We start from the raw sequence: 24,538 nt of genomic DNA on the forward strand, positions 1-24,538 counted from the left end.
TTTTGTTTTTCAACAGAAAAGAGGAATAGCAAATGGCCCTGGGGTTCCTGGGGCTCGGAAAGTTTTATAAAGGACAGGTTTGATTCCCCGTGGGGAGGCAAATCTCGGAACCGTTTTTACGTTCCTACCCCCCCCCCCCCCCCCCATGCGAAGTTGGCGTCGAGTCTCGATTGACATGGATCACCAGAGTACTTTTCTCCGTCATCATCGCCGCTTCGACAGTTATGTTGACTGGGCCAAACTTCGTTACCTTCGGGCGTGCTGCGTCTGCGGCGATTGACCTATTCGAGCTCATGGATAGGAAGTCTAGAATTGACTCATTGGACCCCTCCGGCATAGAGCCTGCGGCGTTGATAGGTGAAATCGAGCTAGAATCTGTCAATTTCAATTACCCGATGCGCCCTGATACCATGGTTCTTCGCGATTTTTCGCTCAAAATCCCTGCTGGTAAGGTGACTGCTCTCGTTGGTCCTAGCGGCTCGGGCAAGAGTACTATCATCGGTCTTCTTGAGCGATGGTATAATCCAACATCAGGAAATATCAAGATCGACGGCCATGTTACCTCAACCTTGAATCTACGATAGTTACGAACACACGTTCGACTCGTTCAGCAAGTAGGTACTGTCGTGTGATCACACCTTTTAGCTGATGTGCTGACGGAATAAGGAACCTGTACTCTTCAATGGCACGGTGTTGGATAATATCATCCATGGCCTTGTCGCTACCAAATGGCAGCACGAGCCCCGACAGAAGCAGATTCATCGAGCTGTTGACGCTGCAAAACTAGCTTTTGCCCATGACTTTATCATGCAACTTCCCAATGGTTACGACACTCGTGTTGGAGAAAGAGGCAGACTACTCTCTGGTGGCCAGAAGCAGAGGGTTGCTATTGCTCGCAGTTTGATCTCAGATCCTCGTATCCTCCTGCTAGATGAAGCCACCAGTGCACTTGACCCAACTGCCGAAACCGTCGTCCAGAAGGCGCTCGATAGTGCTGCACAGAATCGCACGACAATTGTCATCGCACACAAACTTTCAACGGTCTGCAATGCCGACAACATCGTGGTCATGTCCAAAGGCGAATTAGTTCAGCAAGGCACTCATGCGGAGCTCCTGGACCGCGGTGGGATGTATGCCAAACTCGTACAGGTGCAGAGCCTGTTGCCAGTTCAGAATCAGCTGCTGAACATCAGCGATACACCCTTGGAAGAAATCGAGAAACAAGACGTTCTCGCTCAAACAGCTGTGTCTCTAGACAGGCCAGATACCGCCGGCCCACATGACCACGGCAAGGTTGGCGAGAAAGAAGACTCACAGTCATCTAGGGAGGTTGGCCTGCTCCGCAGTTGTTGGAAACTAGCAAGATTGACTCCTGAACTGCGCCGATGGTACATTTATGGGGAATGATGATCCTACACCGAAGGCCAATTTTCTGGCTTTGATGTTCCTGGTTCTCTCACTAGGCTGCCTGTTGTGCTACTACACTTTGGGCTGGGCCATGAACGTAATCGCGAATACCTTGAGCGCCAGGGTGCGATCCGGCATGATGGAATGTCTTCTCTACCAGGATTTAAGGTTTTTCGACTCCCCCGAGAATACTGTCGGCTCCATGACTGCTAAGCTCGATTCTCACCCACAGGCTGTACTCGAGCTGATGGGTATCAACATATCTTTCTCCATTATCTCGATCGTCAGTGTTGTCGCATGCTGTATTCTCTCCCTCGCCACGTCCTGGAAGGTTGGAGTTGTCGGCATCTTTGTTGGCCTCCCCCCTCTCATCCTGTCCGGCTGGCTGCGACTGAAGCTAGAGAAGCGTTTGAACAAGATAATCAACACTTCTTTCAGCCAAAGCGCATCGCTAGCATCGGAAGCAGTTCTCGCTATTCGAACTGTGTCATTTCTTGCCATCGAAGAAGATTTCTTGCAGAGATATACCACAGCACTCGATCCGGCTATTCGCGGATGCACACCGCATCTGTTCCATGTCATGATGTGGTTCGCGCTCACTCAAGCCGTCGAGCAATTCGTTCTTGCACTGGGCTTCTGGTGGGGATCAAAGCTGGTCACTGCTGGCGAGATCAGCTTCTATCAATTCATGGTCTCATTCATGGCGATATTCTTCTCTGAAACCTCCGCGGGAACGCTACTCAGCTTTTCCGGTAGCTTCACTAAAGGTCACCAAGCGGCGAATTACTTCTTCTGGCTATCTGAACTGCAACCAGTCATAACTGAAACGAACGATAACAGAAGTATTGCACCAATGGAGAGCTGCATGGCATGTGAAATGAATAATCTGCAATTCTCCTATCCACTTGTGCCAGACAGTCAAGTTTTGAAGGGCGTCTCGATGACCATTCGACGTGGTGAATTCGTGGCATTTGTAGGCGCATCAGGATGCGGCAAGAGTACCATGATCGCTCTTCTCGAACGCTTCTACGATCCGACAAGTGGTAGCATCATCGTAGATTCGCAGCCCCTGCAAACGATGAGCCCAAGTAGCTATCGTCTCAACGTTTCGCTCGTTCAACAAGAACCATCCTTGTTCCCAGGCTCCGTGCGCGAGAACATCATGCACGGCGTCGATACCGCTAACATCTCCGCTACACAAATCGAAGCAGCTTGTCGAGCGGCCAATGTCTGGGAGTTTGTCTCCTCACTTCCCGAGGGCCTTGAAACACTTTGCGGTATCGGCGGCAGCCAGTTCTCTGGTGGCCAGAGGCAGCACATCGCCATTTCCAGAGCTCTGGTCCGCCAGCCGAAAGTCCCTCTTCTAGACGAAGCCACGAGTGCTTTAGACACTGAATTAGAGCGCCTAGTGCAAGCGGCTCTGATGGAAGCTGCTTGCGGTGACAGGATCACAATTGCCGTCGCCCATCGTCTATCGACTGTTGGCGAAGCCCATCGCATCTTCGTCTTCTCAGACGGTCGTATCGTTGAGGCTGGAACTCATGAGGAGCTGCTCAAGAAGAACGGCATGTATTTCAAGATGTGTCAGACTCAGAGCTTGGATCGTGGGACATCTACTTAGAGTAATCTTGACTTAGTGAGTATTCCAATAGCTAAGTCAGACAGATGTCTTTCGACGGAGTTTGTTTGCAACGTCCGATGAGGCAGCGTGTGCGTCGAGATCAGGAAAAGTGCTTTTTTATAGTCAAAGGCCCAAAACAAACTGCAGCACGCATGCACTAATCCCAGAAATCTGAAGTGCGTGGGGATAGATTGTTTAATCTTTTTAGACACATAAAGATCGTTTGCTCTGGAACGGATATGGAAGAAATCTCAAATGTGGTATACTCCCGATGAATAGTGCCCCTATTGATGGTAGACATAAATTTACGAGTCGAGACAGCAGTCACTTTGTGGTAATAAGCGCTAATGTGCCATGATTCGTCGCCAAGGAGGGGTACGTAATGGGTAGCGCATGCAACTGGAATGGAGGCTTGCGGGTAGAGCCGCAGCGTAGATAACTACCCCACAACGATTTGACGGGCCGCTGGTGGGTGTTTGCCCAGAAAGATGCGGGAAGTGCAGCTAGTCGCTTGGTCTTCCCCATAACAATAGACTCATGCGCGTGAAGCATATGACGAATGGCCCGCTATCGCGTTGCCGGCCCTCAACACTTTAGCATGTGATTGAACGAGTGTGGTGGGTCAAGCGATTGGATGCCTTCTTCCTGGTGCATGCATCGATAAATTGGGAGGGTGTCGAGTAATGTCAGACCAGCTCGTTCTGGGAGCATGCTACACAAGCTCATCCTGAATTGCGATATTTTCCACTTGATTATGAGCGGAGTTGGGGATCCGACTTGTGACACGTGGAGACCTCTACTTCGCAAGTTCTCATTGCATAGAACTCAAAATCCTTTGTGGGTCGTTCGCAGCGTCGCAAATCTCTCTTATAGATCCTACAAGAATCTGCTGTAGCTTTGTTTACTTGCTCTCCCCTAGAGAGGTGTCAAGTCTACGCGAGATTTCTCTCCATGCATGCCAAGCACACTTAGTCCTTTTCGCTAGCCAGCAAGTCACATGTCCTCGCACTGACGGAGGCGGCCACGACACCAGTTTCTGTGCTAACAGGCATCCGTACAGCATTCATTGGCATCACAGGAGCTAAACTCATTATTCATCTAGGCATACGACGTTCACGCATTCCAGGTTCTTGCTGGATCAGAGAGTTCCGCAGTGCTTCCGATTGTTGAGCTGCATGAGGGCCGTGTGCTCTGGATAGCATTAAATGAAGATGCGGGGTCATCAGAAAGAAGCAACACACACCACATGGACCGTCGGACAAACACCGTGCATCATGCATGACGTGTTCAGTCTGCACCAATCTCACGGACAATTCCCAAATAAAGCTGGAGAGGTCATTTGAACTCGATCTACTTCCCTGCGATGCCAGGTAAAGTTTCTCCACTTCTGAACAAACCCACCTCGCCAACGATCTGAAGCGACTTCTTTACTCAACCAAAGCTCGTAAGAATGGTCCTGAAAGAAACAGTTACTGGTGGTATCCGCGATAATCTCTCGCATTACTCGATACTTATCGGAGTTGTCTTGTTCTGTTCCTACTTAATTGGCAACGCAGTTTACCAGCTATACATCAGCCCTCTATCAAAGTTTCCAGGTCCAAAGCTAGCCGCAGTGACGTTGTGCTACGAGTGCTACTTCGATGTCTTCCAATGGGGTAGATACTGGGCAGAGATAAAGAAGATGCATGAAAAATATGGTATGTCACTACCCGGCCCTTGGCGGGGACTGAGCCGCGTTCGTGTCTGACAGCAGTAATATTAACATGATCAAGGCCCCATAGTTCGCATCAGCCCTTATGAACTCCACATTTCTGATCCTGCCTTCATAGAAACGCTGTATACTCGATCCGCGCCACGCGACAAATACAACTTTATGACTGCTGAGTTCGGCAATCCTTTGACAGCTTTCAGTACAGACGATCACTACCACCACCGTATCCGCCGCGCAGCCATGAATCCGTTCTTTTCAAAACAGCGGATCATAGGTCTACAGGATATGATTTGGATGTACGTCGAAAAACTATGTACAAGGTTCGAGGAATATGATCTCGCCAAAAGAGCCATACCTACATGTGAAGCATTCAGTTGCTTGGCTGCAGACGTAATCATCAAATACTCCATGGGCGTGGAACAAAAGTCTCTCGACGACCCTGACTTTGCACCATATTTTACACAGGCCAACAAGAGATTTGCGTCCCTTTCTTTGATCACTCGATATGCACCCTGGTTACACTCTGTCATCAACGCGTTACCGCAAGACTGGGTAGAAAAACGAAGCCCCGAATACGCAGCGATGATGGAACTCCGGAAAATGAACAACCGACGCGTGCAGGAGGTTTTCGCGAGAAAGGAAAAAGTCGGGCAGGGATCTGGAGTTGCAGAGAGCAACACGAATAGCGAGCACACGATATTTCACGATCTCCTCGACAGCGACCTACCACCTAACGAGAAGAACCTTGAGCGACTCAGCCAGGAAAGCCAGGTCATCGTCGGCGCTGGGATCGATACAGTCGGCAACACATTGAACGCTATCCTCTTCCACCTTCTCGACAACCCGTCCACCTATATAAAGCTCAAGGCGGAGATAGTATCAGCCATGCCAGATCCCTACGAGCGTAAGGCGCTTGTTGAATTGGAGAAACTGCCCTATCTCACCGCTGTTATCAGTGAAGGCCTTCGAATGAGCAATGGTCTTGCGATCCGCAATGCGCGCCTTGCGCGCTCACCTATGGTGTATAAAGATTACACCATCCCCGCATTCACACCAGTCGGCATGACCGCTCCCTTGATTCATATCGACGAGTCAATCTTCCCTGAACCAGACTCGTTCATTCCAGAGCGCTGGCTCAATGACAACGGCGCTGTAGGTGCTAGAACATCCGATGGGCAGCCATTGGACAGGTTCCTCATGGCTTTCGGCCGTGGCACGAGATCATGTGTGGGTATGAACTTGGCGTATGCGGAGATGCGGATTTGCATTGCAGCTGTGATTAGGCGGTTCGATATGGAACTTTTCAACTCAAGCCGAAAGGACGTCGATTTCGTGCATGATGTGTTTCTGCCTGGTGTGGATCAGAGCAGTAAGGGCGTGCATGTGCTAGTCAAGTAATCACTTCTACCCTAGCGGTCACACCTATTTGCACTTTCAAGTTTGGCGCACCTCCACATCACGCTTTTCCATACGTGGAATTTCGTAGACCCCTCATACTTCCACACCTTGAACGTGCTGTGGTTGTGCCAAGGACGTCTGGACTATGTTCATGAATCGCACTTCGGAGGGTGCATCGTACGCTACACTCATGCTTAAATTTAGCTTGGCTTGCAAGCAGCAGTGCACTCCACGAGTCTTACTTAGTGGCGATATACGATTATTGTACCATGTAACAACTAGAGCTGGGCAACGTCATCTGCATCACGAACAACAACTAAATTCTGACAGGGACAACACCATTGAGCTGATGTTCCTGAACCCCGCTTTTTGCTGTTAAGCTGTTAATGTAAACACGCATTTCGTGGCTAGCAGACAGGACTGTGTCGTAAACCCCATACAGCGGGGTAAGGCTGCATCCCTTCTGAGCCATACACCTCCTTCAGCTTCTTGTTCATGCATCTACCGTACTCCGTTCCTACTTGGCTACAAGAGCAGGCCGAACTAGGATTACCATCTTGTGGGTCTAAATTGAATCGGTGCGAGACGATACCGTACGGCTAAGGCCGGGGCCCCGAAGAATAAATCAGACTGGGTTGTTGGATGTCCAGGCGAGAGTGGAACGCATCCGTTCAGGCACACCCGCTTGTGGTGGAGACAAGCTAGTGGTCGACCTGCATACGCCACGCGCTCATGCTATGTCCATGTACCTGGATCTCGGTCCAGATGAGGTTCTATCGACCTTGATTTTGATGAGTGATCCGGCTGTTGCCGTTAGAGTCTGGGGATGCAAGACGAGGCTTCCGAGAGTTCACCAACCAGTGTAGGTGTTGCGCTACCGACACGCACCAGTCCAATGATTCGTGAGGGAGTGTTCATGCCTCTTACTATAACAAGCTTTCGATCGCTACCGTCATCTTACCCCTGCGACGATCGGAACGTGGCAGGTCGATCAAACCGTTCGCTACGCTAGTTGTGACGATCGACGATACCGTGCAGCCGGAAAGAACGAGGCGTTGATGGGTCTGGTCCTGCGCCATCACCGCAAAGCTCAGTGACGTGCTATCGATGGCGTATTCTACTGCTCTAGGCTTACATCTTCATTTACAGGCGTCGTGAGAGAGGCGTCATGTAAACCGACGGTCGAGGACTCGGAATACATTTGTCAGTTGCCACATTGTTGGGAAATTGTCGTTATCGAATCGATGGAGTGTCAAGAAAGACCATGGAACTGCGATACCAACTATCGAAGATCCATGCGCATCTAGAAAGACGACTTGTCGCGTCTAACGGGCGGGTCTTGGAGGGGGACCACCTACTGCGATCCACCGAAGCACACTTCCAACGATGGACGTGACATACCTCAAGCAACACTAAATCCAAAAACCTGGAGACGAAGCGGATGTTCATGTCGGGCAAACGAACAGTATCGTGTGTCAAGATGGTGTTGACCCTTAGAAAACGCCCTGCATCGGCACTAGCTCAAGCCAGCGCTCGTGCTTTCGGAAGACGTCCCGGACTACTAGACTCCCTAGTGTTAAACCTTGAACGGCACCTAAGCAACACGGCTCTCTCTTGGTTGGTTGTTGACTTGCTGCTTGGCGCCTTATCTCAGCACAAAGCAACCAGTATGACGAGCCAGGCTTTTGTGAGACGCGCTAAATTCCAAGCTTCAGGGTCCCTGAGATGACGCTACAACACTCGAGCCTATAACGGAACAGCACCCGTGCCACAGAATGGCTTAAACATTACAATTAAGAAGTGCTGCACGAGGCTGGCCCGCACCAATAAAACAGTCCACCAAGCAGGTACCCAGCTTGGCGTACTTCCGAGGGCGTACGCCAGGCGTTCTCCAAAGTCGTTCCCAACGCAGAGTTCTAGATCCGGAGGACGTTTGTGGTCAGTAGGGGCCAGACTTGAGGTTTGGATGGATATTTGCATTCCTCGCCAACATCGATCGAGAACTGTGATCAAAGACAAATTCCAGATAATGTTGGCTCAGGGGATGCTCGAAGAGTGTAGCTCTCAACATCCAGAAACACATAAAGACGAGCTGTTCCTTGCGGATACAGAAGCCATCCTCAGCAACTCCAGCTCCAGGCATCCAACTTTACTCTCGCTCTTCATCTCTCGTCTTCCTCGGCATCTCTTCCCCCTTCTCAGTCTCTGTTCCTCGCTCACTACAACAAATCCATCAAGATGAAGCTCCTCGCTACTTTCACACTCTTTGGCGCATTGGTTGCGGCCGCACCTGTTGCCGATCCGATCGAAGCACGTGCTACTACCAGTAGCGCAGTGAAGACTAGCAGCGCAGCAGCCACTATCAAGACCAGCAGTGCCGTTGCAGCAGTCATCTCGAAGACCAGCAGCGCCGCTGCAGTGGTATCTTCCAAGGCTAGCAGCGTAGTCGTGGTAGCATCTTCCAAAGCGAGCAGCGTAGTCGTCGCAGTCTCTTCCAAAGCAAGCAGCGTAGTTGTTGCGGTATCCTCGAAAGCCAGCAGCGCAGTCGTCACCACGTCCACGGCTGCACCGTTGCTCGGTATCAATGTCGGAGGATCTTCCTCACCCCTTGTGGGAGTGAAGCTCTCGTCCTCGACGTTGCTTGCCGTTGTAATTGGCTCAGGATCTACATCTACCACGGCTGCGGCCTCCACGATTACTGCTGCACCCACTGGCACCGCAGCTACAGCTTCCACGGCTCTTCCGTCCACGTTCTCTGCTCCAGTCCAAGGACAAGGTGTTCTATCGCTTACCAACCTTCCTGCGATGCCAGGCGTGATCGACAAAACTTTCTCCGGTGTTCTTGGTGCTGTCTATGGTCTCAGTAGGTCTTGCATTTTGATTATAAAGCAGAAAAGTGTTCGATTGACTAACGCTTAAATTAGTGTCCGGTGCATGCGATTCATCATACCGTTGCAACGTTACCGTAGCTGGTTCCATTTCGAACCTTCTTGTCGATGGCAACAACTACCAGACAGCCAGCAGTGTGGCAGCTTGGTGCGATGGAGGACGCTGTTATGGTGCTGCCACTGTCCCAGTGACAGCCACCGCTCCATTCATCATTACCTGCGATCAGCTTAGCGGCACACAAGCCTGTTCTGCTACGATCTCCGGCGCAGCAAACGCAATATTTACCAACGGACAGTCTGTCGGTAAGTTTCACCTATTCTCTCATCGCATCAAGAAGCTAATCATTTCCAGAACTCTGGGGCTGGGCTACACCCGCCGGGTACTGTCAAAATGGCGTATGCACTGCGTCTATCACAGCCGTTGGTGACCCAATGTACTAGATTCCGAGAGTGAGAAGAGTGAGTGAGTAGGGCCAACACCAGGGGGATACATAATGCTGAGGATGACGAGAGATATCGAGTAATGAGCTTGTTTGGATGCTACCTCACTTCATTTCCTATAGTTGACAGCATGAGCTGCTACCTACCTTCTCTTCTCCGTAACCTCTTAGCTAATGGAATACTTTGCCCAAGCTTCATATCATTTGCGCATTGCCGTCATCCCACAAAGGTTCATCCCTCAAGCTTCCGCGCCTTCTCTCCACCGAGGCTTCAAAACAACCTTCCACTTCCCATCATGGAATTGCATCGTGATGAATTGTCGAAGCTGAATTTGCTGATAACCAGCTTCCTCAAGAGAAAAGCGGGAAAGGAGGTTTGCAGATACTGTGCGCATTTCTGCATACGCGAAATTCTGACCAATGCAGTTGTGTCGGCCTTTAGAAAACGGAAAGTAAGCATCCATGCTGCGTCTTTTGTTAGCAGAGGTCTGAATTGCACCTCCCTTCTCATGCATTGGTCATCTTACTCTGGTTCCGGCGCACCCTCCCTCTCCTTACCCTCCAGCCACCGTTCTGGCCAAAACCTGTTTGGCTCTGGCCAGTATCGTTCATCGCGATGTAGTGCCCTGTAACTGGCTGAAACAATCGTATAGGGTGGAATATCAAACCCATTAACATTGTGACCTTGATCCAGAGTGCGGCGACCTAGTTCAGAAGCAATGGGGTTCATGCGCAGGTTTTCTTTGAGACAGGCTTCAAGGTAGCGATATTGTGGGTCCGTCCGCACGGTTTTGGAGTCAAGGATGGGAGATGACGGAGAAAGAGGGGGGAGCGTAGCGAGAAGCTTGTTTAGAGCTGCGGGAGTTCGTGCGAGTTCCACAAAGAGGCATGCCATCGTTCCTGAGTAGGTGGTTAGCCAATGTAAGGCCGAAGGGAGAACATGAAGGGTTGAACTTACCGGATGTAGTTTCCGAACCAGCCAGAAGAAGTTCAGACATTTGATCAATTATATCTTGATTCGACATACGCTCTCCAGTATCCGGTCGCGCACCCTCATCCAACATATGCTGTAGGACATCGATACGTGCCGCGTTCTTTGCTGATCCCTGCGCTGCAGCACGTTCGTTGACGAGTTCACAAATAGCAGTGGTCATTTCCTTGGGCCAATCAACCTCCCATTCATACCCCATTCGCATCAGGAATCTCTTGATGAAAACCAATCCATACCTCCTGGCCTGCCCATCGAAGATTGCATTGGGAATCTTACTCCACCGCTTATCTCTGCTCGAAAGCATTTTTCTCGGATCGAAAATCTTGTCAATCTGCCCAAAGCCTTTGCCGAACGAGGACTCGCCCATGATGTCCAAGGCGAGGCAATGCAGATCGCGCATGAGGTCTGTTTGGATGTTGCCATTGGGCTTGAAACTGAGATCTTTGTCGACGGCTTTGTCGACTTCATCGTAGTAGTTGTCAAGCAAGGTAGATACGCATGCTTTGAAGTAGGTGTCTAGTTTGTCGACGGATGCCACAGTGAAGGCGGGGCTGAGAAATTTCTTGAGGTTGCGGTGAGGCACCGGGCGACTGTAGTTTCGATCGTTAGCCGATTTTTGCTTCCAGAGGTGATATAGAGTGTTGGTACTTACATTTCTCCGAAAAGACCTGGGCTACTTCTGTCTCTCGAGATCTCGGCATACATAGTAACTTTTGGCAGGTCAATGGTGAGAAGAATCTGTTTCATAGCCCCTTTATCTGAGACCCAAATCTGCCTTGGTCCCAGACGAATCACATCACCATACTGTTTGTGCATCTTCTCAACATACTCGTGGATCGTGCCACGGGCGAAGAGCCATCGAAGGTGCATAGCCGTGTAGGGTGCATACCATGGTCCAGGGAAGCTTTCGAGACCTATCTTCTTCGTGACAGACCGATAGTAGGATAGCGTGAATACTATGGCTAAAAGACTTGCCACTATTGTTCGTGGATGTGGCAGCTCCATGGTAGAAAGCTTGTCCTCAGACATGAGTGAGTCAAGGGTTGCCATGACATGCCATGGGAAAGTGGGGGTAGATACATTCATCGTGCTTGATCAAGGGAAGTGCAATGAGTGTAGTTGAAGTCAACTGTTGCAATGCTGACCCATGAGGTAGGAGCAGCGTCTTATAGTCACGGCATCCCGATGGTCACTATCTCGTTCTTAGTTGTTTTGCCATCTCTCCTGTTTCAAGAAGTCAGTCGATCGCTGTAGATTCTCCGAAGACTCTTATCTTCCCAAAGTTTGGTTAAAGATTACAGCCTTGCCGACGTAGCGTGGTGTTAGTCCACTTGCAGGGTTGTGAGCATCATGTACGCGTGATGCAGCAGTCAGCTACATGCATACAACAGTCAGCTGTTCACAAACAACGGTCAGCCGTGTACATACGATAGTGTGCTATGCAGATAATACTTTCGCCTGTTTGCACGCAGAGACTACCTATCTGCACACAATAGCCAATGTATGAACCCGTATCTTTAGTCCGCACCTAGCAATAAGGATGAGTATTCGTTTGGACGGGCAAAACTTCGGCAGTATACGGAGCCCGAATCGAAGGAGGCCAGTGCAAGCTGACAGGTGCACCTTGTTCGTTCGGTGCTTATCGCTTGGCGAACCAGCTTACCTCGTCCGGAAATTGTTGTACCGACCACTCAATCGCCATGATATTGTAGTATACACCAACGAGACGTTGCATGAGGCTGAAGCGTTTCGGACCGCGCCAATAAAGGGTCCGATACCAAACCTTACTGTCTCGGTGTATGCTTTACAGGAAGATAGTCTGTTACGCATGACCTCAGTATTCGGGCCGCGCAGTGAATGGTAGTAGGATTTCGCTGCTGAATGGAATCGCAAAATGCGACAGACGTCATCAGTGTTTGACATGTCTAGGTAGTCCTTGAATCTGTTAAGGTTTCATTGAGCCAGTCTGCAGTGAGGCGGGCCGTACCGGATAAATATCGAAACTTTGTGATGACAAGCTTCCAACGGTGGAAAGTAAGGCTAAAGAGGGCTCAAGCGCTTCCCTGGGAGTCGGGTCCCAGTCGTAGTGACCTAATCACAATGGTTTCGTAAGCTTTACTTGTGCAAGGGTGAATCCCTAGCCGTCTTGCTCACGCGAAGAGACGGTATATGGAGGAGTGCAAGTTTTCGAACCACATTGTTACCAGTCAATCCACTTTCTTCGCCAGTATCTTACATTTCATCTACGATATCGTGTGTCCAATCATGACTCGCATAAAGATCCTCCTTACCGGCGTCACAGGCTACATCGGTGGCAGCGTGCTCTATCAACTACTCCGCAGCAAACACCCAGCGATCCAAGAGGTCGAGATAGCGTGTCTGGTTCGTGGCCAGGATAGAGTTGCGCAGCTTCACAATGCCTTTGGCTCCAGACTCCATATTGTGCTCTTCGAGGGCCTGGAAGATACTGCGCGTCTTGTCGAGATAGCGAGTCAGTACGATGTCATCTTCAACATGACGCTGGGCTATCATCTTGCCAGCGCTGTAGCCTTCGTTAAGGGCCTTTGCCTACGCCGGGTGCACACTGGCAGAGACGTATGGCTGGTGCATACTTCGGGCGTTTCGAATCTCGCTGACCAACCACTTTCTGGGGACCACATTGAATCCAGCCCGGATCGGGAATTCAACGATTCCGAGGACGACATCTACACCTATGAGAAGACGCGTAATGCTAGGAAGAGATACATCCAACGAACGACGGAGTTGGGCATGATAGACGCCGGTCTGGAGTCAGGCGTGAAGACAGTCGTCCTCATGTCTCCATTGATCTACGGTGTGAGTGATGCCTCCACGTCCCCGCAATCTGCGGAGCCCCATGGTACTAACTCCTAGGCCAGGTCGGCACGGGATTATGGAACAAGCGCAGTCTGCAAGTGCCTCGATTGGTCCGAGCGGCGATAACGGAAGGCCAAGCCATTGTTGTTGGTGATGGCAAGGGTGTATGGGATAACGGTACTTCTTTCGCGGCAGCTTAGTTACACGATGTACGCTAACTTGGTGCTGTAGTCCATATCGAGGACCTTGCAAGATTATACGAGCTGACGCTTATCAACATCTTGTCACAGGATGGCGCCTCCCTTCCAACGGGCAAGCAGGGTGTTGTTTTCAGCGCGCATCGACGTCACACGTGGTTTGACCTGTCGCAGGCGGTCGCAGATGCTGTATGCAAAGCCGGCCTGATTGACAGCAACATCGTGAGGACTGTGAGTCTCGCGGAGGGAGCTAATTTATTTACTGGTGGCGTGGAGCAAGTTGCTGAGTTGGGCTTCGCAAGCACTTGCAGGACACGCAGTGAAGTTGCGAAGAGGTTGGACTCGCATCCGTGCGCTGGAATCGAGGCTTGGGAGCGAGGCTTCGTGGAAGAGGTCGATGCGCTTAGATCGAAATTGTGAAACGGCTCGGTGAATCTTAAGGATATTCGGTGCGAGTATGGCTGACGAACTGTCATGATGGACAGAGTTGCGTGCTTGATTAGGACGTGGTCGGAATAGAGAGCTACTTCTGTCTGTCTGCAGTATTCGTATCAAGCAGCCACGACAATGACTAGAACGTTGCCGAAAGGTACTGAAGTTGGCAGCCAAGATGACCTCATGCAGGCTAGCTTCTAAGCAACGGTTGAAGGTATATTGAGTTATCATGGCAGATCGGAGCCAGTAGGGGGTTCCCTATGTATCTGGAGATCCGAGGACCGGGTCCGCGCAGATCGTACGCCAAGAATTGGGTTAGCGCGACACCTACCCACGAGGGTCGCCCAAAGTTAGTATAAATTCGCCGACGGTGAGGGCCTGCTACCTAGAGACGTTATTGCGGGGCTGCACGCTAATTCTTGTCGACACCTTAATTGCTCATCGGAATCGTCATCCTTCGCGATTGTTCGTAATGAACTAAATTCACCCTTCCTAGTGCGCGCACGTCTAATGATGTACTCGGTCGCATACAAATTCCATACGACTCCAACGTGGCTGGTAAGGTTGTGACGCTAATTCGCCGGCAGCAATCGCCAAACAACCATTTACCAATATTCGTTGCGCTGTCATGTAGATAGCTTTAGGCTCTAACGAATTTTGGAGATGGCAGCTCTGTACTTGTGGAATCATCAATGTAATCGATGCGAAGATTAAGCTCACAAATCTCTAGCTTCGTTTTCCTACGACTCATCCTTCTAGTCTCCTCGCTGCAATCACCTAGCACCAAGGGCGACCTACTTTACTTATCTATCCCGCTTCGGTCAAGTTGAATTTGAGCCTGAATTTCCGTGCCTGCTCGTCTACCTTAATCGACGCGTCAAGGTACACACGAGTATATCGATGATGACCGAGATACAGTCGACTCGTTGCGAGACTTTTCTGGCCTGAGAGCTCAAGGAAAGGATTTGGAACAATACTGGTACCATTGTACTGTTTTGAAACGATTCTGTGTACAGAAGGACCCACGGTTCTGACCCTGTGGTTCTATCCCGCCACTTAAACCCACAGGACAGATAGCAATAGTGTTCTTTCAAATCACGTACCAGGTACATATCACGTACCAGGTACCTATCGCTCAAGCCCAACGCCTGCTCTACGTTGACCTTCCAGTAGCCTCTGAAGTTTGGATGACCCCTCGTGAGGAATCGCATTCCAGCAATGTCCCATCGGTGGCTACCGGCTATCTCGTCTCCAATCTGTAGTGCGTAGGGATGATCAAGCCTGAGTGTATCTGACGATACTTGTATCGTCTACTCATCTGCCAAGAGCATGTCTGCATGAATCGCAGGTGTGACATGCGAGGCGATATGTATCCCTTTCTTGACAACTGAAGGCACTTTCCGCCCATAGCGGATTTGATGTACAATATCGACACGAGGGCGCTGACTCAATCTTGCAAAAAGATTCGGTCCGACTTGCTCTAGAAGTATACCCTCGATAACCTCTGCATCTGATGACGAGATACAGGATAGGGGTAAGACATATAAACCGGAAAGACAGTCGATATAGAGTTCAGTCTCAGAGAATTGCAACCCTCTGTTGGTCAAAGCATATGCACTACCCTGATACACGTGACTCTGTATGGGCGAGGTTCGCACAATGAGCGAAATACCTTGGGGAAGGCGCTAGCAAACTGCAGTACCGCTCATGCACGCCAGGTTGCCGTGACGCGAAGAGTGAACGATCGTTCGACTGTTTCATGATCTCTTCTTGTAGACGTATGAACGCCTTCGTGCCCTCCCCATAGAGAATAGGCATCTGTATATCAAAAATTCCCAAGAGACAATAAGCAATGTCTTCTGTTCACGTTGTCCCTCTCTTCGCTGCCCACGCCAGCCTTTGAGCTATCGGGATTGTGTCCATGGATACCTGTCCGGTCAGAACGTTCGTTGCGATAGCCGTGATTTTCGAGATATGGGACGACATTTCTTCTCTTGTTCCAAGGAAGTTCCACAAACGGTCAAAGAACTCAACGTTTCGCGGAGCGACAAGCTCCTGTAGACACCAGCCTCTCTTGAACCATCTGCATTCGCCGATCGACTTCATGTCTCGGGTATGTTCAATCTCGAAGTCAGACAAGAGAACATAGCAAAAAGCTGCATCGCGATACCATCTGAACATGGAGTTGATCGCTTCGCTCAGCTCAGCACTGCTGGTCTTGTCGATACAACATGTATCCACCCAGCAGTACCCGATACCGGTTAACCTAGCTTTTCGAAAAGATTCGATGATCTTGAAATATCCCGGTCGCTCCATTTTTGGATTCTCAGACCCTCTGTTTATAGCCAACATGTCCTGGAATGTGACTTCATCGGCTTCGGGGCCCCAGGTGTGTGATGAAATTGCATACTTGGGGACGGAAGATCCCACAAAGAACTTCAGCTCCAAATTGTTGGTGTCAATCGGTCGAATTGCCATGGTAAATGTGCGAGAGTCGAGGTGGTGGGTAACCAGCGTTGAGTGAAGGAGTGTCGCGCAACGCGTTGTACGCCGTTCGCCAGATAACCTAGCCAGTTCGCGGGGTAAGCGACACGCTACATCTTAGTCATCGGCATACGTGAGCATGTACCATCAGGCTAAGTGCAAGGCGTTGAGGAGCAGGGCGCTAATCACAAGGCTGAATAGATCTCGCCGCAAACTGACATGTCCATAAGCAAGGTGGTGTATGATGCCTTTGCAGACCAGCCGGGCAAGAGCGGCCGATTCGATTGACGCCCAATCAGCGCTAGCTTAGCGGCGCTTCTCGCAGTCTTCTCTTTCTGTCGTCTTTGCACGTTTTTCATACAACCACCCCACTTTTCTGTGCTCCTCGATAACGCGGCTTTGGTAACACGAGTGTGTAGAACTACCTCTGAGTCCTCTGCAGAAGGCCCATCACATATAGCGACAATCATCCGCTCGTGATCTGGGGGAGAATCTGGTTGTTGTATGCTTTATATTTGATTCGCGAGATCTTGGCAGGGTTACCGCTGTACCGTGGTGGTTTTGGCCACAGAGCATTGAAGTGGAAGCAAACTCATCATAGTATATCCTAACAAAGCAGTATATCGCGTTTCAGATATGCAGGGTTTTCCTGTGGGACAAGAGCTGCCAATTCACCCTGCATCACACCCTGCACATAACATTCCGCAACGACTCTGAACATATGTTCAACAGGGCGAAGGAGGAGAGGAACGCTGCATCCAAAGAGAATCGCAACGACATCGCCAACGCGGGCCGCCTGCGATACGAGAGCGATGTGTCCGCTTACCGTGACGGAAAGTTTTCGATTTCCGAGAAAGAAGCAACGCAGACAGCTGTAATACACATCCGGTTCATGTTCAATTGACTTCAGAGGTAAGAAATGCTGTTTCAGAGGTTTTCCACCGAGGACAAAAGAAGCATTAGTCTTGAGCCACGATTGATAGTCGATGTGATCGCTTCGGTATTGCGCTTTAGTAGGAGCTGGAGCGTCGAATATGGCAACGTCCAGGAAGGACTGGAGTGTATCATCTACGAGAGAGCGCGCTTGGTAATCCCTATCTCCAACGAGAGTTCGCCATAACGCTTCTCGGAATGCGCTAGCACTTCCGTAAGCATTGGCGTCATGCTTTGCGTTCACGATGCTCTGTAGAGCAGCTGGATCCTCATTCCAACATCGTCGCTCACTCAATCCATCGATCGCACTCAAAATGATGCCTTGGGTCGACAATACAGAATTTCCAAGGAAGGTGAAGGAGGCTCGCTGACTACCAGCCGCGTGGGGCTTTGGATGCGCTACGTTGTACTGAACCATAGTCTGCTTCCTGAGATCCGGTACCCAAGATGGTAAATCGAGTTCGTCCAATTTTCGCCACTCGTCTCCGTTGCCAGTCTCACCGCCATGGATGAGAAGCTCCAAATTCATCTCGGCCTGGATCCAGGCTTCTGCAAAAGCAATGAAGACATCACGAGCTGGTATATCGTAGTTTGGAAGTATGGCTTTCGATATCGCCTCATCCAGAAGACCAAGCGTGCCATAGACTTCATCGACCACCTTGAAGCACTTAGCCCGCTCCATTCGCGCTAAAAGATGTTCTTGTGCGCTGCGGCGGTGTCGACGTACGTCTTGCATTATGATTTGGTAGTTCTCGCTCTTTTCCCAAACCCATAGCTTCACTCGGTCATGGGCGTCCAGTACTTCCAACCCCGATATGCTAAGCTCCTCTCTGAAGATCGTTGCTAATCTTGCATCTCTGTAAACATGTTTATGGGTATGTGTTGAGTCGTACACACGGAAAAACCGTTCCCATGTTGTTGTCTTGTGTCCGCAGATGATGATAGTCGAAGTCCCTCCCATAGCAAGCTCTTGAATGATCCACAGTCGAGACCAGTACTCGCGCGACATGAGTTATGACAACGCACCCCATATATCGATACCATGGACTGATAGAAAATGCCCTAGTGACTTGCGAAGTGGCAACTCGCCAGCGTCCAATAAATCGTTGAACGCATTGATGAAGTCCATGGCAAAATCACTGTTGTCGGCGGCATCACCAAGCCAAACTACTACGCGATGTGCCTGCTTGTATATTGCGCCCATCCTTTTAATCTGGTCGTGAACTTCATTCGCATTGTTCTGATTGATACACAGTGCATCTTTCCACATGCTATTGCCCTCGCAGACCAGATAGTGTGATTGCAGCACCTTGAGGGCTTGGTAGAGATTGCGGCGGATCGTTATTTTTGAGTTGTTTACAGCAATCTCTCTCATGTCTTCGGTAGTACCCCATGTATAACTAAGGACCAGGAATGATCCTGATTCGTTGCGCGATTCATTTGGATCCGTGTCGCTCAAAGGACGATTGTTAAGAGTCAGATTCAACATACCGACGCCCACTACCTCTTCCTTTGCTTCGTAATCCATTTGCGTAGTAGTATGAGCGGAAGTACGCACAAATTGGAGTACTCGAATCTCGTTAGATTCATGATTAAGGGCTTGGTACTCCATTCTAGACTCCAGTACGTCGTTGATGCGAGGTTCCGATAAACAGGTAGTGGTATAAACGTAGGACAATATTGTATGTATGTGAATAGACTTGGTTGCAATTTCGCAAGCACAGTAACTTGAGTGTCACAGCGATCTCGCCCACAACGTGGGAATCAGTTCTATATATCGATACCCCTTTGATAGACCTCGCATTTTAGTTGCGAGCAGAAGCTCTTACCGGTGAGACTTTCGTGGGACAGTGTGCTTTTCCAAGAGTCAGTAGTCAGTAACCTATCATGCATCAACAACCGTACACGTTTTGATTGCTATATGCTGATTCGCCCCGATTACGATGCTGATTTCTATGTATTGGGTAGGCACATACTTTCAGATAAGAGTGATCTGACCAGGGCGTTCTGCACAAGGCTGATGCCGAACATTCTGCGACTATGATTTCTCATTTGACGTTAGATTCTCGATCGGGTATCGTTGGGTATCAAGAGAGTAGAAAGAATGTGACTGAGCTGATAACAAAGGTCTCTACATACTGTGGTGTAGTAGATAGTCATGTGAGATTGGGAAGCCGATGAGTATATTGGGGGCCAGAAAGCAAGTTTGCGATCCTTATCGGTTACCTACCCACCTTCGATCGATAGCTATAAACTTCAATTCACCATGCCTACCTATCCCCGATTGCGGGTCGAGCCTGATCCTCCTGTACATATGCACCCCGCTATGCCACAATACTCGTACGTCATAATCCTTCAGCGGTCACGTTCCCCAGCGATGCGTTAGTCGTATCGCCGTACACATGGATTCTTAGTTTTTTGGGGGCAGAATAGGTAACAAGACTCTGCGAGAACTGAGTTCATCATGCAACAAAATAAAGCATGATACTGGTGGGTGCATTCGCACTCTGATGCACCGTTGGGAATCCTGCGCCATTCTTGTGCCGCCATTGTGGACCAGGCTACCATTCAGAATTCGCGCAGCAACATCCAAACTACAGCATGATGTATAAGCCACAGTCTTTTCCAGTCTTACGCCAGGTGTCCTTGGTTAACGCCTGTTCAGATGCTATGCGCAGCATTGACCTTGATAGACAGGCTGATAGTTGAGCCAATGGGCTGCGCAGGCGTCTTAAGCTCGGCGGCTGCCTGCTTTGTTCGGCTTTCTGTATCATTATATTGATCGTGTTTATGCTACTTCTTGAAATGCTCGTGTTGTCTACTTGCGCTAATACATGGTGGTCGATCACCTTTGGTAGCGGTTTGCCCAGCTAGCGTAGATAACACGAAAAGCGATTGGTGTTTCTTCTCCCTTTAGTGTCTTCATATAGTCTTATGTTCAATTAACTTTCGTTACCATAAGCTGATAAGGACCATGCCCATTTCTCATTCTCTAGGGTGGGCTAGCACACAGCTGCCATTTTATAAGCGAGGGCGTATGGCACGAGGCTGGCACCCACCACCCTGTACCTGTGACATCCCTCAGAAGTAGTGCATCCTCAATGGTCTTTTCATTGGCTATATATTCGGCGCTTGGGGTGGTGACCTAGCATGGGATGAATGTTCTTGAAGGTCTAATAAACACTATAGATCATTGCAGTCGGATCGTGTCCAACGTCGAATCCTTTCGCCCTTCCAAGTCTCCACCCTTCATAAAGTCGCCATCGTAGCACTCTCCAATGAAATTGTAACTCCCAGCCACAGGACGCAAAACATATGGGACGGAACCTCCAGCTAAGATGGCTACGACATCATTATCCTCGAGACAACTTGGACCCAAACCACATCGGCCATCTGCGGTTACAAAAAATCTACGGTTTGAAGTAACTCTCCGAAATCGACAAAAAAAGGGTTTGAAGGCGGCGATTGTAAGATCAGTAGGCTCATGAACAGCGATCAGAAGCGTCGAGATGGCCTGTTTCCGGTCGTCCTCATTGAGATAGTATCGCTCGAGCTGTTTGTCAAACGCGTCAAGTAGCTCATGGTATGTTTCAGTGTGGTTCCGCTCGAACTCATCGAGTTTCTCTTGTCGTCGCTGCTTCAGGACTTCATCAAGGGACACTTCCTCGGGTAAATCAAAGTCGAACTGTGCTGATATCATGCGCATCTCGCTCTGCCATGCTTCGTGCAGCAACGTGTGCCGCTGTTTGATCAACCCATCGATCAACTGGATTTCACTTTTGACATCGAATGAGTCGCCCAGGACCCTGGTCGTATTCTCAATTCGAGTACGAAACGCATCCTCACCAGTCATGAACGCAAAAGCGAAGATGAGATATGTGCGTGACTTGATGCTATGGAGCTTGATAACAGCTTCATGGGCAGCGCGGTACTTCCCGAACCCTCATAGGGTAAGCGGAGAAAGGACTCCACTCTCATTCGTTTCCGTAAGATCGCCGGTTTCCTCCCAGAAAGATGCGTTACTGCACATGATGGCTTGTGCAAAGTCTACTACAGAGACTGAACCACGTGTGACTCGCCATGCTGCAGAGATATATGCGTACAAATCGAGAGGCCGAGGGATGTTTGCGAATGTTTCCGGGTGGCTGCAGAAATGCGAGATCGCGGAGATTTTGTCAACCACAAAACCTGTGGTGGTGAAGGAGTAGTGGTTATTCACTGTGGGGAACTCTACAGTCGTGACTTTCATCAGTCGATCATCTGCTTCCGAGTGGCAGGCAGATGGAAAACAGCAGTAACCAGCCAAAGTTGTCGGGCCAGGTCGATATTTCAAGTCTGGTACCCAAGATGGCCAGCCATTTTCACGCCTCGCCGCAAGGATAGTATGGTTGAGATTCGTTGTCGATAGAATCTTTAGACCCGTTGATTCTTACATGGATGCTGTGGTTGCATCGAAATATACCTGGAGTACAGATTTACGATAGTCCACCAGTTCTTTGAACAACGCAGCCGACGTGCGATTTTCGAGCAGATCCAGGAAAGCGTAAACTTTGTCTCGAGGATCGGTTGCATTGCGAGGATGGAGGAAAGTCAAAACCCGGTCCATCGTCTCAAGAGGCTTAGCCTCGCCTGCTAGAGAAATAGTTATCAAGATCAGAGATGTCTGAAGGATTCGGCTCCCCGCTCGCATTTGGGCGATGTCTTGTACGATAGTATTCGCAAGTGGCGCATTATTACCGACATCTTCGCCAAGCCACAGTAGCACGCAAGCAGCGCGCTCGTATATCTCTTCCATGAATTTGACTTGTGCTGATCGTTCATCAAGATCTTGCTGGTTGATACAAATATGATCTATCCACAGATACCGATCCTTGTTTTCGTGGCGAAATTGTCGCAAACCTGCTGCCAAACTCTCCGTAATCATAAGATGTGCCTTGAACCAAGTAATGTGAATCTGGGCGGTGAAGTTCGGCGGTCCCCAAAGGTAACTGAGAGCCTCGTATGGAGGAAGGTCATTGAGCGAAACATCTGATAGGTCACCCCAGAGCGGATCTTCGTATTGTCCTTGACAGAGCCTGAGTAGTCTAACAGTGCGGTCCGGGAGATTGCTATAGGTGTACATCGCGCAATACGTGTCGTTCAGCTTGAGAATGTTCAATTTTGAGATGATCATCATGGCATGTTCTTGTATTACAGCTGCCATGGCTCTTTCGCCGCTTCCGGATTCCGATGAAGAGGCTGCAGATACGACAAGGTCGTAATGGTTAGCGAGACCAGCCACAACGTCATCTTGTAGGACTTTCAGACTGGCTTGATGCGCCTGGCCACTATTGTCGGTAGAAGCGGTTAATAGATCACCATGCTATTGCGCTGGGACGACACATGCTTAGCTGCAATTTGGTCAGCGAGGGCGTTTGGCACAAGACTAACACTAAGCATCTTATACTTGTGACCTTATTTATTCGAGGGTATCGTGTCGTTAGGGAATCGTTGGGTACCATGAGCGCAGAAACACCGCCTGCGCTGATAACGATTATCCCTCACGGTGTAATGCGTCATTCTCCATCAGCTTCCACGTCCTCTTCCCCGCCCCCGCCCCCTCCCCCTACCTCCTCTCCCTCCTCTCCCTCCGCCCTTCCCTCTCGGCGCCGACCTCTCATAGATCTTGACCTCCTCAAACGGACTATCCGCGACCCGCAGATAGCTCGGTATGCCATTATCCACGACCGCAAGCACCACATTCCTGCACCCATGCTTTAACCTCTGGTTCGGATGACCATCTTCCTTGGGCCTGTCCTCCGGCACCTGCGCCATGAGGTCGTTTAGCTGTGCACCCGTGGGTATTGGGGTTGTGCGCGCGTCGACGACGCATATACGGAAGTCTGGTGGACCACGAGCGGACTTCTTGAAGCGGGCTGTGGTGCGGTAGACGTCGAAGTGAACGCGGTATGGGTTGTCTGCGGAGGGCAGGAGGACGAATGTAGGAGGGGAGGAGCGATCGTGGGTCGGTATGAGTTTGAGGAGGCGGTAGATGTCATTGTAGCTGCGATACAAGCCGGGCTTGACGAGCGGACCGAAGGCGAGGGCCTCGGCGGAGATGGGGTGTTCGGGCTGGCTTAGGCGCCGCCAGACTTCGGTGAAGAAGCGCGTGACGATGCTCGGGCGGGATGATGGCTGTGCTGCTGCTGGAGGCGGTGCTTGTACGATATCCCCTCTATCATCGTCCCACGTCCCTGTCCTAAAGATGACGTACCCCGATCTCTTCAGTCCGGCATAGACGTTGTACATTTCCAATGTCAGCTTTCCACCCACACCACTCTCGAACCCAATGAAGGCCGCATACGCCGACTGCAGACTCATGGGCGCGCCGTCTTCGGTTCTATATACCGTCTTGTCGCCGACCTCGCGCTTGACCGGCCACCGGACGTCCAAGGTGCCTCGCTCCAGCAAGAACAGGGCTTCTTCGGGCAACAGCCACTCTCTTCCTCCTTTGTTCGTTCCTATCGTCTGGAAGTGCTGTGAGCGGACTCTGTCGACGCATGCCATGTTGCGCTCGGGGTCGTACATGGCGAGGATATGGCCTTTCTGTGTGTGCGTGCGCTGCCACGAGAGGACGCCGTGCATGGCCCGGCGCGAGGCCTCGAGCGTGTCGAGCTGGAGGTTCGTTTCATGGCTCTCAAAGTCCTTTTCGCCGCGCTTAGGTAGTGTGGGGTGTGCCGTGTCTTGGACACTGTGGGGGTTGTGTCAGCCATGTTGAAGCAGGGTGGTGGTGCGTGGGCATCTGAAGGCGTACGTGAGTTTGTCGAGTTTGAGGAAATCTTGCGCTTCCTCTGTGGGGTCGTAGTCGGGAGGGTCAGGTGCGCGCAGATGCGAGGCGTCTTCGTCTTGGTCGGCCATTGCTACGAAGGCGAGGGCGCGGCGGATGTCATGAGTTTGAGGGTTGGAGGTTTGGTGGGGAAGATTTGGAGACTCAGTAAAGTTGCGACAGGGATGCATGACTCCCGCGGCGGCCCTTTGCGTTACAGTAGCGTGTCAGCTAACGCCCCAGGTCACTCAACGCCCCACCCCAAAAACACAACAACAAAACTTCAACGCGTCATAACTTCACCAATATGGATCCGATTCAAGAAGCGATTAAATATATCGAATCGCGCGAGCCAGGAGATAATTTCTCGTATAACAAAGTTGCTGCCCAGTT

At 50.4% G+C, this 24,538-nt stretch overlaps 12 protein-coding genes across 12 annotated transcripts in view; 6 read left to right on the top strand and 6 right to left on the bottom strand.

The window, feature by feature from the left end:
• The window catches only part of AA0111_g12715 (hypothetical protein), a gene marked incomplete at both ends in the record, with an annotated part of 1,531 nt that extends 947 nt beyond the window's left edge, over nt 1-584 (top strand). The window contains one exon of the mRNA XM_028646729.1: nt 188-584. Coding sequence (XP_028499680.1) covers nt 188-584 — 397 coding nt within the window. The remainder of the gene's footprint in view (nt 1-187) is intronic.
• Nucleotides 585-807: 223 nt separating this feature from the next.
• On the top strand, nt 808-1,407 carry AA0111_g12716 (hypothetical protein; the record flags this gene model as incomplete). The annotated part of the gene is made up of 1 exon (XM_028646730.1): nt 808-1,407. The coding sequence occupies one exon, from the start codon at nt 808-810 to the stop codon at nt 1,405-1,407; it is 600 nt and encodes a 199-aa protein (XP_028499682.1).
• A 136-nt stretch (nt 1,408-1,543) lies between these two features.
• AA0111_g12717 (Leptomycin B resistance protein pmd1) lies at nt 1,544-3,028 on the top strand (the record flags this gene model as incomplete). The annotated part of the gene is made up of 1 exon (XM_028646731.1): nt 1,544-3,028. One exon carries the CDS (start codon nt 1,544-1,546, stop codon nt 3,026-3,028), a length of 1,485 nt encoding a protein of 494 aa, XP_028499684.1.
• A 1,450-nt stretch (nt 3,029-4,478) lies between these two features.
• AA0111_g12718 (hypothetical protein) lies at nt 4,479-6,137 on the top strand (the record flags this gene model as incomplete). The annotated part of the gene is made up of 2 exons (XM_028646732.1): nt 4,479-4,725; nt 4,801-6,137. 2 exons carry the CDS (start codon nt 4,479-4,481, stop codon nt 6,135-6,137), a joined length of 1,584 nt encoding a protein of 527 aa, XP_028499681.1.
• Nucleotides 6,138-8,375: 2,238 nt separating this feature from the next.
• On the top strand, nt 8,376-9,466 carry AA0111_g12719 (hypothetical protein; the record flags this gene model as incomplete). The annotated part of the gene is made up of 3 exons (XM_028646733.1): nt 8,376-9,000; nt 9,062-9,328; nt 9,378-9,466. The coding sequence occupies 3 exons, from the start codon at nt 8,376-8,378 to the stop codon at nt 9,464-9,466; spliced, it is 981 nt and encodes a 326-aa protein (XP_028499678.1).
• A 522-nt stretch (nt 9,467-9,988) lies between these two features.
• On the bottom strand, nt 9,989-11,542 carry AA0111_g12720 (hypothetical protein; the record flags this gene model as incomplete). The annotated part of the gene is made up of 3 exons (XM_028646735.1): nt 9,989-10,365; nt 10,424-11,046; nt 11,109-11,542. 3 exons carry the CDS (start codon nt 11,540-11,542, stop codon nt 9,989-9,991), a joined length of 1,434 nt encoding a protein of 477 aa, XP_028499677.1.
• A 1,179-nt stretch (nt 11,543-12,721) lies between these two features.
• AA0111_g12721 (hypothetical protein) lies at nt 12,722-13,908 on the top strand (the record flags this gene model as incomplete). Its single annotated transcript, XM_028646736.1, has 3 exons — nt 12,722-13,291; nt 13,354-13,468; nt 13,523-13,908. 3 exons carry the CDS (start codon nt 12,722-12,724, stop codon nt 13,906-13,908), a joined length of 1,071 nt encoding a protein of 356 aa, XP_028499676.1.
• A 1,878-nt stretch (nt 13,909-15,786) lies between these two features.
• Nucleotides 15,787-16,401, bottom strand: AA0111_g12722 (hypothetical protein; the record flags this gene model as incomplete). The annotated part of the gene is made up of 1 exon (XM_028646737.1): nt 15,787-16,401. The coding sequence occupies one exon, from the start codon at nt 16,399-16,401 to the stop codon at nt 15,787-15,789; it is 615 nt and encodes a 204-aa protein (XP_028499672.1).
• A 613-nt stretch (nt 16,402-17,014) lies between these two features.
• On the bottom strand, nt 17,015-18,076 carry AA0111_g12723 (hypothetical protein; the record flags this gene model as incomplete). Its single annotated transcript, XM_028646738.1, has 1 exon — nt 17,015-18,076. One exon carries the CDS (start codon nt 18,074-18,076, stop codon nt 17,015-17,017), a length of 1,062 nt encoding a protein of 353 aa, XP_028499671.1.
• A 276-nt stretch (nt 18,077-18,352) lies between these two features.
• On the bottom strand, nt 18,353-18,952 carry AA0111_g12724 (hypothetical protein; the record flags this gene model as incomplete). The annotated part of the gene is made up of 1 exon (XM_028646739.1): nt 18,353-18,952. One exon carries the CDS (start codon nt 18,950-18,952, stop codon nt 18,353-18,355), a length of 600 nt encoding a protein of 199 aa, XP_028499674.1.
• Nucleotides 18,953-20,530: 1,578 nt separating this feature from the next.
• AA0111_g12725 (hypothetical protein) lies at nt 20,531-21,193 on the bottom strand (the record flags this gene model as incomplete). Its single annotated transcript, XM_028646740.1, has 1 exon — nt 20,531-21,193. The coding sequence occupies one exon, from the start codon at nt 21,191-21,193 to the stop codon at nt 20,531-20,533; it is 663 nt and encodes a 220-aa protein (XP_028499673.1).
• A 576-nt stretch (nt 21,194-21,769) lies between these two features.
• On the bottom strand, nt 21,770-24,237 carry AA0111_g12726 (hypothetical protein; the record flags this gene model as incomplete). Its single annotated transcript, XM_028646741.1, has 3 exons — nt 21,770-22,667; nt 22,994-24,070; nt 24,134-24,237. The coding sequence occupies 3 exons, from the start codon at nt 24,235-24,237 to the stop codon at nt 21,770-21,772; spliced, it is 2,079 nt and encodes a 692-aa protein (XP_028499675.1).
• Nucleotides 24,238-24,538: the final 301 nt, after the last annotated feature.

Source organism: Alternaria arborescens (genome assembly GCF_004154835.1).
Source record: "Alternaria arborescens strain FERA 675 chromosome Unknown contig_99, whole genome shotgun sequence".
Lineage (NCBI taxonomy): Eukaryota > Fungi > Ascomycota > Dothideomycetes > Pleosporales > Pleosporaceae > Alternaria > Alternaria arborescens.